Source organism: Ailuropoda melanoleuca, chromosome 6 (assembly GCF_002007445.2).
Source record: "Ailuropoda melanoleuca isolate Jingjing chromosome 6, ASM200744v2, whole genome shotgun sequence".
Classification (NCBI taxonomy): domain Eukaryota; kingdom Metazoa; phylum Chordata; class Mammalia; order Carnivora; family Ursidae; genus Ailuropoda; species Ailuropoda melanoleuca.
In genome coordinates, this window is record NC_048223.1 from 76,996,464 (window position 1) to 77,010,609 (window position 14,146).

Below are 14,146 nucleotides of genomic sequence, written 5' to 3' on the forward strand. Positions count from 1 at the left end.
TGCCTTTAAAAATAAATCCACATATATATTAAACAATGAAGAATACCAAAGATCATCACTTAAGAAGAGAGTCTTATTCCTTATCACAGCCTTAAATATGCAAAAACTATTCTTTCCTTCCTGCCACTGGGATATCTCCATTCCTGCTCTCTCCCTTTCCCCACAGAGAAGCTAAACTCTTATTTTGCCTCCACAGCAATCCCCATGCCACCAAGTTTTCTTCCTAAGTCAGATTTCTCCCCATGCCCAGCTCATCGGATAGTTCCACTGCTGAATAAGAAAAGGGGAAGGAGAGGACGAAAGGCATACTATCATGGTGAAAGGAAAGGAGAAAAGATGTACAGAGTTAAGGGAAAGAAGTATGGGAATGTGACTAAGGAAGGGAAATAAACCCAGTTCCAGCAGCTCTTTTCCCTATCCCATCCTAGTATCTATCCTAATCTCCTCCCATTTCCTCCATTCTTCAGTGCCCCCCCCCCAAACAATTCTCATTCCTCCATACAAACTCCCAGATTCATATTCTTAAAATTTTCTTGGAGTCTCTACTCCTAACACTTGGTATGAAAGGGTGAAGAAATGAGGAGTAACTATACCTGCTATGTTGGCAGTGAAAGGAGATCTATTTCTAGTATTCAAAGCTGGAACTCAGTGTATTTTCACATATAAAACTGTCATAAATGACAACTTACCAATTTTTAAAATTATTTTCTTTCTATTCCTTCAATCCGTGGATGAGAAGATCCTGGGAAGTTAAGTAACTTCCCCAAGATTACACAGCTAGCATAATGATAATGCCAAGATACCTAGACCACTGATCCTTTTCACTAAACTACACCACCTCTTTAATGATCGAACTTAAATCTCTGGAGTGCAAGAATGATATAACAAGTGGATAAATAAACATAATTTATCGTGGAGAGGAAAATGTTGATTAGATACATAAAATCTCATTTGGAATATAATAAAATTTTACACATATTCCTGGTTGAATCCCCAAAATGATTCAGTGTCTATCCTCATATAAGTCATAAGTACTAAACCAACTGTAATAGACTTAACAAGGAAATTTTTTTTTTATAGGAAGAGAACTAAAGCATTACCTATCACCACTCCTATTTAAAATACTATTTTAAAAAAATACTATGAATATTGACACAAATTTGTTAAAAAGAAAAAGTAAAATGTAGAAAAATAAATAACAATATCAGCCTTATGCAAATGACATTTTTAAAAGTTAAGGAACAAAATAAAAGTTATCATAGGAATAATTCTGCTGATCCAAGTTGTCATAAGATAAACCCACAAATATATAATATATACCTTATACACAGAAAATATGTTGAGATACCAGTTGTAATAACATAAGGATATAAAATACTATAGTATTAATTTACGTTGATAATAACAGATTTTTTCAGAGGAAAAACTGTGATTTTAAATGGAATAACTGTACATTAAATATATTAAATGCAGTAATTATTGTAAATTAACTAATTATATAGAGCAAGAGATCCTGATCTTAGTTTAGAAAACTAAATATTAAAACTTCCTAGATGCAGATATGGATTTAATGAGATACCAATTAAAACTGCTACTTGATATTTCACAGAATTTGACATATAACAGAAAACGTTATCTGAAGAAATTAGTGAACTATGAACCAAAATTATTTCAGTCATTTTATCAATACCTATAAGATAATGAAATAGATACTATTATCTTCATTTTGAAGATTAAAAAACTGAGACTCAGAGAAACTAAGTAATTTGCCTGAGGTCATACAGCCACTATAAGAAACTAGAATCTGAACTCAGACCTAGTTTAACAAGAGAAAAGGGAAAAGGTGGCAGAATAGGGAAAAAATATTTAATTGTAACTACTTAAAAATTTTATGTAAAAGACAAATATAATGAAATATGGTAGAGCTAAAACTTCTACACAAACAAAAGGAGAATTAAAATAAAAAATAAATATTACTCATTAAAGCCTATTATCCAAACCAAAAACAAACGGATATCATTTATTTCGGTTAACAAAACTATGAGCCAGAGTAAAAGCACATCTCTGCTTGCCACCAACAGATGGCAATAGCAGACACTTGTACATGGTCACTTGGTACTTTTAACAAATGGGTTTACAACAGTGCTTAAGAATTAAACCTGTTTGTAAGCAGAAAAATTTCTAAGTAGTTTTTACTCGGGCTGTACTTAAAAAGTAGTCAAATGAGATATACAGTTTATACACTTTAAAAAATAGTAATTTTTTTAAATTAAAAATCACTAGAAATTCAAAGAAATGTAAATTAGACCAAGCGTAATTCACTACTATGTAGCCAACAAGCAAAATAAGTAAAAATGACCAAAACCCAATGAGGTGGGCCTGTGGAGAAAGAGGTCAATGGACTCATCGCTAAAAGTACTTCATATTGGTCCAATTCTGCAAAGTAATCCGGCAGTTCATAGCTAAAATAACGAAGCTAAAACATATATTTAACTCTGTAATTCTCTTCAAGAAATTTATCCCAAGGAAAAAACTATTGTACAAACATACGTATTGCATGCTATTCATAATAAGAATAACTGAAAGCAACCCAAATGCCAAACAACATGAGAGTAACTATGAAAATTACAGTATATTAATATACTTAGAAATATGTAGCTATTAAGTTGTAGCAATATATAGACCATGTTTAATATATGGAAACAATTATATACTGATTACAACTATGAAAAGAATGCTGCAACGAAGTTCTCAGTTTTAAGTTGTTTACATTTTTGTTTCTCAGTGACTTAAATTTTTAAAAATATTTAAATTTAAAAAGTTTTAAATAAAAACTTCAAGACATAAAAATAAAAGGAGTTTTGTTTTTATGGTATTAAATTATACTATAAATGCACATCAGTACACAGGCTGGTTGGCTTACCTAAGAACAAACAGCCATATCTAACCTTGTTTCTATGGAAAAGATGCTTCTGAAAACCAAACTAAAACAGTAAGGGGTCTCTTAGAACACAACCACTCACAAGTTGGGAACAGCGTACTTCAGTTTTTGGGAAAAAACAGTGACAACAACATTGGGTGTTCAAGTATGTTTCTGATGCACCTAGAAGGCTGTACCAATGAAACAAAAAGCATTTTTATCCTCCCTTTAAGCAGTGTCCATATTCATTTAGAACCACATTCTTTAGTATTTTCAATTTTCCTTTCCTTCTGTTCTTCCAAATTTCCCTTTTCCCAAAATCCATCTTCCCCATACCAATAGAAAAAAAGTAAAATCGCTAAAAAATATCTTAAAATAAGCAGTATCTGAAAAAGTGTCTTGATCCTTATCAAATGGCATAGCCATTTGAGAACAATGACTACATTTTGTGAAAGAATATGTATTGAAGCTGGGCAATTAAAAGATACCATTTCACAATAAAAAATAGTAAAATGAATAATCATACCATCAAACTGGTCTTCACCTTCAGTCATCAGTTCATCATCAGAGCAAATACTCAGAACATTTACCAACATTTCTGTCACTATTCAAAAATGAAAAAAGAAAAAAGAACATTTACATGTTAGTGGACCAAATTCAACTGTCTATATGTATACACACCAATTGTTCATATAATGGTCAAATGATTTTTAACCCACGAAGATATACATTCTGATAGCAAGAATGAAGAAACTAAAAAATACCAAGGTTTGGGGCCCCTGGGTGACTCAAGTCGGTTAAACGTCCAACTCTGTTTCGGTTCAGGTCATGACCTCAGGTCTTGAGACTGAGCCTCGAGTTGGGCTCCGAGCTCAGCATGGAGTCCACTTGGGATTCCTTCTCTCTTCCTCTCCCTCCCTCTCTGCCCTTGCCTCTGTTTGCACACGCTCTCTCTCTCTCTCTCAAATAAATAAAATCTTAAAAAAAAAAAACCACACAAGGTTTTCAAAATTAAAGAAATTCAGTGGATTACAAGTCTGAGGGAAATTCTGTAAAGAATAAGCTTTCAGGTCTCTCAGGGAAAAAAAAAAAAAAGAAGTCCCCCAGAGATGAATAACATCTAAATGTATATATTTAAATTCTTCATTTATGGATACTGTGTTTCCTTAGAGAGTAAGAAAAAACTCACAGCACAATTTCACTGTTTCAAAAAAGTCCCAGAATTTTTTTTTTAAGAGAGACAGCATCAGTTGGGAGGGAGAGAGGGAGAAGGAGAGAATCCTAAGCAGGCTCCACTCTTGGTGCGGAGCCGATATGGGGCTCAGATCTCACAACCCTGGGATCATGACCTAGCTGAAATCAAGAGTCAGATGCTTAACTACCTGAGCCACCCAGGAGCCCCCAGGATTCAATTTTTCAAAACTGACTCTAGCAGTTCCCCTAAAACTTAATTCTTAAGATTACGAATGACTAACAACCTGAACCCATGGTTCTTTCTTAGGCTTACTCCTTTACCATTCTATGTATTTCTCCCTTCTCTTTTCTCTTAGATTGCAGGGTTCTATTCTTTTGGTTTTCCTACATTTCAGACTATTTCCCCCCTAAATTTAGATATTCTCAAGGCTCTCTCTGCACAATCTCTTGGTGGTTTTATATGCTCAATCTCTTGGTGATTCCATCTATAACTATACCGTTTCAAGTATCACTTTTGTGAAGATGATTCCAAGGTCTCTATCATCAGTCTTGACCTCTCCTTCAGTCTCTGATTTCCTTGATGGTTTTACTGCCAACCATCTTAAACTATTTTATATTGTCTGTTTCTCCTATTAGAATGAAAGTTTCATAAATGCAGGGTGAAGTTTTGTTTACTATTATACCTCAGAGTCTAGTACAGCGATTGGTACACAACAGGCATCCAATAAATACTTGACAAATGAGTAATTTAAAAAAGAAAGGTATAAGCAAGTTTCAATTAATAAATAAAAATCCCTATTAAATATTAGCCCCTGGATGTCCTAATGATACCTAGAAATGAACACATCCAAAACAAAATTCAATACTGCTCCTATTATTCCTCCTTTAACTATATTAATAGCACACCACATGCCAGGCACTGTGCTAAAGCTCTGGGAATCAGATATAAAAGGTCCAGTCTCTACCCTCCGGAAGTCTACCAACTACTAAAGGAGATATATATAAATATATATATATATGCACATACATACTGCAGTAAAGTGACGAGCCCTATGCTGTAAATATGCAGAGTTATACAAAAGACCTGCAGGGGAAAGAAAGGCTTCTGGTAGAGGAATCATGCAATAGGAGTTTGTCAGGTGGAGAGGGCAGATAAGGCATTCTAGTCATAAGTTAGAAAAAGTATGAAGTAGTCATTTTAGATCAATGGAACAGACCTAAGAGTCCAGAAATAAAAACCTCACATTTAAGGTCAATTGATTTTTGACAAGGAACCAAAATAATTCAGTGTGGGAAAGAACAGTCTTTTCAACAAATGGTGCTGGGACAACTGAATATTCACATGCAAAAGAATAGAGCAGGACCCCCACTATACACAATATACAAAAATTAACTCAAAATGGATCAAAAACCAGAGCACCTTGGTGACTCAGTCAGTTAAGCGTCTGACTCTTGATTTCAGATTAGCTCAGGTCAGGATCTCAGGGTTGTGAAATTGAGCCCTGTATCAGGCTCTGCACTGGGTGTGGAGCCTGCTTGGGATTCTCTCTCTCCCTCTGAACTGCCCCTCCCCCCCCCGTCTCTCTCTCCCTCAAAAACAAAAACAAACAAAAATGATCAAAGTCCTAAATCTAAAAGCTAAAACTATAAAAGTCTTAGAAGATATCACAGATGAAAATCATTAGTTTGGATTAGACAACAGTTTTTAAATATGACCCCCACAACACAAGCAACAACAAAAAATAAATAGGAATTCATCAAAATTTAGAACTCTTGTGCTTCAAAGGACACCATCAAGAAAGTGAAAAGACAACTCAAAGAACAGGAGAAAATATTTACAAATGATATATCTCATAAGGAACTTGCATCTAGAATATACAAGGAACTCTTACAACTCAGTGACAAAAAGAAAACCACTTTAAAAATGAACACAAGACTTAAATGAATGTTTCTTAAAAGAAGATAAGCAAATGGCCAATATACTTCAAGGCTATGCCAATCAAACAGTATAGTACTGGCACAAAAAAGACATAGAGACCAATGAAAGAGCACAGAAAGCCCAGGAATAAACCCATGCTTATACTGTCAATTAATCTATAACAAAGGAGACAAGAATACATAATAGAGAAGACTGTCTCTTCAATAAATGATGTTGGGAAAACTGGATAGCTACATGCAAAAAAGAAAAAAAAAACTGGACCTCTTTCTTACACTATACACAAAAATAAACTCAAAATGGATTAAAGACCTAAGAGTAAGACCTGAAACCATAAAACTCAACGAAAACAGGCAGCAAACTCTTAGAGATTGGCCTTAGCAATATTTTTCTGGTTCTCTCCTCAGGCAACAGAAACAAAAGCAAAAATAAACAATTGTGACTGTATCAAACTAAAAAGCTTTTGCACAGTGAAGGAAACCATCAACAAAATGAAAAGGCAACCTACTGAATGGGAGAAGGTATTTGCAAATGATATATCCAATGAGGGGTTAATATCCAAAATATATAAAGAACTCATACAACTCAACACCAGAAAACCCAAACATTCCCATTAAAAAATGGGCAGAGGACTTGAATAAATATTTTTCCAAAGACATACAGATGGCCAATAGACACATGAAAAGATGTTCAACATCACTAACCATCAGGGAAATGCAAATCAAAACCACAATGAGCTATTACCTCACACTAGTCAGAAAGGCTTGTATCAAAAAGATAAGAAACAAGTATTGGCGAAAATGTAGAGAAAAGGGAACTCTCATGCACCATTGGTAGGAATGCAAACTCATACAACCACTATGGAAAACAGTATGGAGTTTCCTCAAAAAAATAAAACAGAAATACCATATGATCCAGTAATTCTACTTCTGAGGACTTGCCTGAAGAAAACAAAAACACTAATTAAAAAATATATATGCACTCCTATGTTTATTGCAGCATTATTTAAAATAGCCAAGTTATGGAAACAACCTAAGTGTCTTCTGAAAGATGAATGGATAAAGAAAATGTGGTATGTATACACAGTGAAATATTACTCAGCCATAAAAAAAGAATGAAATCTTGCCATTTGCAACAACATGGACGGATGTAGGGGATATTATGCTAACTGAAATAAGTCAGACAGAAAAAGACAAATGCCATGCTATTTCACTTATGCATAGAATCTAAAAAACAAAACAAACAAAAAACAGAAATAGACTCATAAATACAAAGAACAAACTCATGCCTGACAGAGAGGGGATGGGGAATAGGCAAAATAGGTGAAAGGGATTAAGAGGTACAAACTGCCAGTTATAAAAGAAAATACATAACAGGGATGAAAAGTACAGCATAGGGAATATAATCAATAATATTGTAATAGCTTTGTATGGTGACAGGTAGTTAACTATACTTATGGTAAGCATTTCATCATGTATATAATTGTCAAATCACTATGTTGCACACCTGAAACTAGTTTATTATTGTATGTCAACTATACTTCAATTAAAAAAATTTTTTCTGGGGCACCTGGGTAGCGCAGTCATTAAGTGTCTGCCTTCGGCTTAGGGCGTGATCCCGGCATTCCGGGATCGAGTCCCACATTGGGCTCCTCCGCTGGGAGCCTGCTTCTTCCTCTCCCACTCCCCTGCTGTGTTCCCTCTCTCGCTGGCTGTCTCTCTGTCACATAAATAAATAAAATCTTTAAAAAAAAATTTTTTTTTCTAACGAACATGGGATTTAAATAAACATCTCTTCAAAGAAGATAAGCAAATGGCCAATAAGCACATAAAAATATACTCAATACCATTATTCATTAGGGAAATGCAAATCAAAACCATAATGAGATACAACTTCATATCCAATATGATGGTTATAATAAAAAAATACATAATAACAATGTTGGCAAGAATATGAAAAAAGAATATGAACCATTATACACTGCTGGTGGGACTATACAGCTGCTCTGAAGAACAGTTTGGCAGATTCTCAAAAGGTTAAACATAGAGTTACCATGTGACTCCCAATTCTATACCTAAGGAAAAAAACACATATGTTCATACAAAAACTTGTACATGAATGTTTATTTTAGCATTATTCATAATAGTTAAAAAATGGAAACAATCAAATGTCTTGCAGCTAATGAATGGATAAACAGAATGTGGCAAACAATATCACTCATCATTAGGGAAATGCGAATCAAATCCACAATGAGATGCAACCTACTGAATGGGAGAAGATATTTGCAAATGACATATCTGATAAAGGGCTAGTATCCAAAATACATAAAGAACTTATACAAACACCGAAAATACCCCCAAATAATCCAATTAAAAAATGGGCAGAAGACATAAACAAACATTTCTCCAAAGAAGACATCCAGATCGCCAACAGACACATGAAAAGATGCTCAACATCACTCATGATCAGGGAAATGCAAATCAAAACTACAGGAGATACTACCTCATAACGGTCAGAATAGCTAAAATCGAAACACAAGAAACAACATGTGTTGGTGAGAATGCAGAGAAAAATGAACCCTCTTGTACTGTCGGTGGGAATGCAAATTGGTGCGGCCACTGTGGAAGACAGTATGGAGGTTCCTCAAAAAGTTAAAAATAGAACTACCCTACTCTACTGAGTATTTACCACCAAAATGCAAAAACACTAATACAAAGGGATACATGCACCCCATGTTTATAGCAACATTATTTACAACAGCCAAATTATGGAAGCAGCCCAAGTGTCCCCCGACAGATGAATGGATAAATAAGTATAAACACACACACACACACAAATATGTACAATGGATATTATTCAGTTATAAAAAAGAACGACATTTTGCCATTTGCAACAACATGGATGGATCTAGAGACTCTAATGCTAAGCGAAATAAGCCAATCAGAGAAAGACAAATACCATATGAGCTCACCCGTATGTTTAAGAAACAAAACAAATGAACAAAGGAAAAAAAGAGAGAGAAAAACCAAAACACAGACTCTTAACTATCGAAAATAAACTAATGGTTACCAGACAGAAGGTAGCTGGGGGGATGGGTAAAATAGGTGAAGGGGATTAAGAGTACACTTATCTTGATGAGCACTAAATACTATATGGAGTTGCTGAATCACCAAATTGTGCATCTGAAACTAATGTAACACTGTATATTAACTACACTGGAATTAAACTTTTCTTAACCCTCCCCACCCAAAATAATTTTTTTTTAAAAAGTGGTATATCCATACAATAGATTATTATTTGGTCACAAAAAGGAATGAAGTACTAATTCATGTCACAACATGGATAAACCTTGAAAACATTATAGAAAGATGTTAGTCACAAAAGATCACAAATTATATGACTCCATTTATATGAAATGTCCAGATTAGGCAAATCTGTGGAGGTAGAAAATAGATTAATGGTTACCTAGGGCCAGCAAGGAGAGGGAGGAGGAAATGGGGAGTGACTCTTAGCGGACACAGTGTTTCTTGGGGAGGATGATGAAAATGTTTCAAAAATGACAAATCACACAACTCCATGAATATACTAAAAACCACTGAATTGTAGGAGTTAAACAGGTTAACTATATGGGATGTAAATTATATCCCAGTAAAACTGTTATGAAAAAAGACAAAATATGAAGGCATGAAACTTAATTGAGCATAACATATTCAGGAATCGGTTACGCTGTGTTATGGCTAGAACACAGAGACTAAGACAAGAAGAAAAGAAATGAGGCTGAAGAGAAACCAGGGAAGGTCCAAAGACCTTGTGTGACAGGTTAAGGTTTATCTTCAAAGCTATCAGAAGTCATTTGTGAATAATAAATAGTAGCTTTTAAGCATATAGTACTTTTCATCCTCTGAAGGAAAGGCAAGAGAGTAATAGCATAGTAGTAGCCAAGGAAAGATAACAAATAGGGAAAATGTTATTTATCTTTAAAATAAAGATCAGATGGATTTGAACAATTTAAAAAAGAACTTAATAGAGTTTGAAGATACAGAAGATCTACAGATGAAGCAAGTTTCCTGGAAAAAGTAGAAGCACAATGGAATCCAACAAGTTAGAGGACTAGCCCTGGATGGAAGGGTCACCTCTTCAACAAGACAAGAATTCAAGATGAGTGCAGTTTATAAAGCAGGGGAATAATAAATAGACAAAGTTCCCACTAGTGGTATATGTTTCCTCTGAGAGTGAGGGAAGTGGCTACAAAAAGAATGTTTGAGAAAAAAAATTGAATTGAGAATATATCCTAAGAGAAAAGGAAGAAGACTAGTGACACAAAGAATTTTTGGGGACTATGAGAGCCCAGCCAATGCCAGCAATCAAAGGGTGGTACTACTTCATAAGGCTGTATAAATATCTCTAGCAATGCTCTACACCCTGGCTATGAGAATGGAGAAAATGAATGGTTGCATGTACTGGGGCTAAGATCTGTAAGATAAATGAAATAGAAAAAAAAAGTGAGAAAGGAGTTTGAAGGTGCGTTAGGATGAGAGGCGAGGAGGGATCTAATAAGAAAATAACATGGTCAAAGGCCAAGCAATCCCAACGAAGATCAAGGGCAGCTACAACTGGAGTGAGGGGTTGCTAAAATAACAGGTTTTCATCAGAGAGTGTTAATGGCAATATCATCACCAGACTAAAAATAGCCAAGTCATCTTCAACCATTCCCTTCCCTGCAACATGCAATCTTGTTAAGTCTTACTGATTTTACCTCTTTAGTTCTCCCCTGCTCTCTATTTCTAATGCTACCAGGGCTTCATTATATTTCCACTTGACTATGGATGGAGCTTCATAACAGGTCTTCCAGTTTCTAGTCTTTCTTCCAGTCCATTTCACCAATTTTTCTAAATGACTATCATGGTCATATTCTGTTTCAGTTGCTTCCCACCATTTATCAAAGTTCCAAATTCTTTGTGTGGTGATCAAGATCCTCATGATCTATCCCTAACTTAACTTTTCATTCTTTTTCTACTACTGTCATTCATACACCTTAACTGTAAATCAATCTGAACTCCTCAACATTTGTTAGTGGTCTTGCGCTCCCTTGCTTTCTGACTCAGGCTTAGTAAGTTCTCTTACCTAGAATTCTCTTGCCCATATCTACCAGCACAATTCCAATTCCACCATTCTTCAAGCCTTGGTTCAAATGGTACTTTGATCCCTCCGACAAATACAATCTACCCCTCCTCTCAACTCTTATAAAACTATGTTTCTCTAGGAGCTCTTACCTAATATTACATTTTGTTATCATTATTTTTGTATCTTAAGTCCTCTATTAATCTGCAAAGACCTATATCTTACTTGTGTTTTTGTATCTTTAGTAACTTGAATAAAATAGGTTTTCCAAAAAAAACCTACTAAATGAATAAATCTTACATGTATGACCTTCTATGGAAGATCACACTATTTTGGACCCTCTAGAACAGAGTTCTTAAATTGGGGCCAGTAAACCCGAGGGGAGTTACCAATTCACTTCAGATCTACGAGCATCCTGAAAATGTTATGTTTATGTACAAATGTACGTATATTTGTACATGAATTTTTCTGGGGCAAAAGTCCATAACTTTCATCAGATTCTCAAAAGAGTATGTGTTAAGAAATTAACAAAAGTTTTTGTGTAGTTACTTTAATAGTAAGAAAGAGTCCTTACCTTTTAGAGATTCATTCTAAAATATTTATAGCTACAAGAGAAATAGCTGAAATATGACCCAAAATAATTAAAAGTGGGGTGGGGAGTAGTGGATGGAGATATAAATGACACAACATTGGCCATGATTTGATAATTGTTGAAGCTGAGTAACTGGTACACAGCAATTCAACATATTATTCACTCTGCCTTTCTATATGTTGGAAATTTTCCAACATAGGATTTTTTTAAGAAATAAAAAGCCCCAGGGGTGCCTGGGTGACTCAGTCAGTTAAGTTAAGCATCCAACTCTTCATTTCACCTCAGGTCATGATCTCCGGGTTATGAGATCCAGCCCCACAACAGGCTCCACACTCAGCAGTCTGCTTGAGGATTCTCTCCCTCTGCCCCTCCCCGAACTCATGCACGTGCACCCTCGTGCACACACGCTTTCTCTCAAATAAGTAAATAAATCTTAAAAAAAAAAGCAAAGCCCCTGAAAGGTTAAAACCACAGATTTCATCTAACTTTAGGATTAAATCGGCCTGAGAGGAAGCCTCTGGCTTAGGGTAGTTGCTTCTCAGAGACTACATCAAAGTCAAACTGGCTTTTTCAAAGTGGAACAAATGAGATGTTACTTGCAGCTATTCACAACAAAAGGAAATTTTCATTAGAATCAAGTAGTTAGGCTATCTAAACAGCCAACAGGTATTAAAATGGAAAAATATGCAAAGAGTTTGAAAAAAATCTTACTGTGCTCAACATTGGTTAGGATTCTATTTGCGTATAATGTTCAAATCTGAGCTTCACATTTTTAGAAAGACATGAATAATTTGGACACAATCCATAGAAAAAAAAACAAAACTGGTCAAAAGGTTTGAATACTTCCTCATCTTACAAGATGATTTAGAGTGGCAAACAAAAGAACAATAGATTACTTGGTAGTAGACTTCAAATGCAGGAACAGATAGAAACCTACTGATTCTCCATCTTCACTTATGAAAGATCCACAGAAACTAGATTAAATTTTCTCATCTCTCAAAAGGAGTCAGACTACATGATTAAGTTCACTATTAGTTCTAAAATTCTATGGTGTCCTGATTTTTGATAGATGCATTAGTTGAGAAAAGCCATTATCTCTATTTCTTTCCTTGTTTAAACACTCATAGCACAGATATTTAGACTAGTAATAATGAAATATTTCCTTATTGTGGAGTCATTAGTGAATCAAATTAGAAACTATGAAATGTCTGTTTTCCTCCTTATCCTCCCCTTTCTTTCCACCCCCCACCCCACTTATATTACATTAAAACAGTTGAGTTGCAGTCTAGCCTGAAGGCAGGAGAATGAGCAAGATGAATTCTTAAATTCCCTTTAGCCCGATGATGTTATGATTGAACTATTTCTCATATACCAAAGATAGAAGGTTATAAGTGTAATGCATCCCTTGCACCTAAGCCCTTTACTGGCCCCCTTCTCAAATGCTACAGTGGGTAATTCTATCTCCATATTAACTTAATGTTGACCTACTGAGTAAATGATGAAGACCAAAGTCAATCTTAAAAAATCTGTTTAACGTACACAATTTAAGTATTAACTCTGTATTTTAAAACCCAAAATTACATTGGCAGAAATAACATATCCCAAACATAAAGGAACATTTTGTAACATAGAAGAGGTGAGAAAAAATAGAGAGGGATAGAGAACAAAATGTTTAACAATCATGTCTGTATTCTCATACTCTTATTTTCCACATATGGAAACTGAGGCATTGCCTTGTGGAAAAATTAACACTAAAATGGAAAAGAAGAATGTGATGAAGTAAGGAAATCCTAAGAATTCTATACAACTAGGAAAAAACAGCAAAATTTCTTAAACAGCATTTATGTTCTCTTAAAAAGCCTATTAAGTATATACTAATATTATTATTGGAAATTATCAGAAAGCATTACCACTAAATTTGCATACATATTTTTTATAAAGGAGAAGAAATGTTAGGTTTGAACCTGAACTTCTCTTTATCATTTTTCTCAGAGTATAGAACCGCTGTGACTAACACTGCCCAAAACCAGGGCTATTAAATTCTCCCATAAATTACTCTGACATCACCCCAAAGTGGTGTTAAAATGTGCAAAAGTGTCCATTCCAAACCAAAGCTATCTCTCCATTCCTTCATAACAGATTTAAGCTAAAGAAAAACAGAGAGAAAACCCAACAGCTGAAGACAACATCAGGCTATTTATAAGTCTTCTCCCGGTCCCCCAGACACCCTCACACGGGGGCTATAAACAGCTAACCAAAATATCTTTGAGGCTCTCATATCCACACCCACTGACACAGTAGAGCTGAACCCACAGTGAAACTAGACTTCAGTTTCCTTTGGCAAGTATTTGCCTCCAATAGTAAACTGGAGTAAATGTGACAG

General features: G+C 34.9%; 1 protein-coding gene and 1 long non-coding RNA gene across 6 annotated transcripts in view; one reads left to right on the forward strand and one right to left on the reverse strand.

The window, feature by feature from the left end:
• The window catches only part of LOC117802700, a 47,297-nt gene that overhangs the window by 28,389 nt on the left and 4,762 nt on the right, over positions 1-14,146 (forward strand). The window lies entirely within an intron of this gene.
• Positions 1-14,146, reverse strand: part of PPP3CB (protein phosphatase 3 catalytic subunit beta) — a 50,450-nt gene that overhangs the window by 11,827 nt on the left and 24,477 nt on the right. For all 5 annotated transcript variants that reach the window (XM_019800915.2, XM_034662694.1, XM_034662695.1 and 2 more), the window contains exon 10: positions 3,447-3,524. In XM_019800915.2, the coding sequence (XP_019656474.2) occupies positions 3,447-3,524 (78 nt within the window). The remainder of the gene's footprint in view (positions 1-3,446; positions 3,525-14,146) is intronic.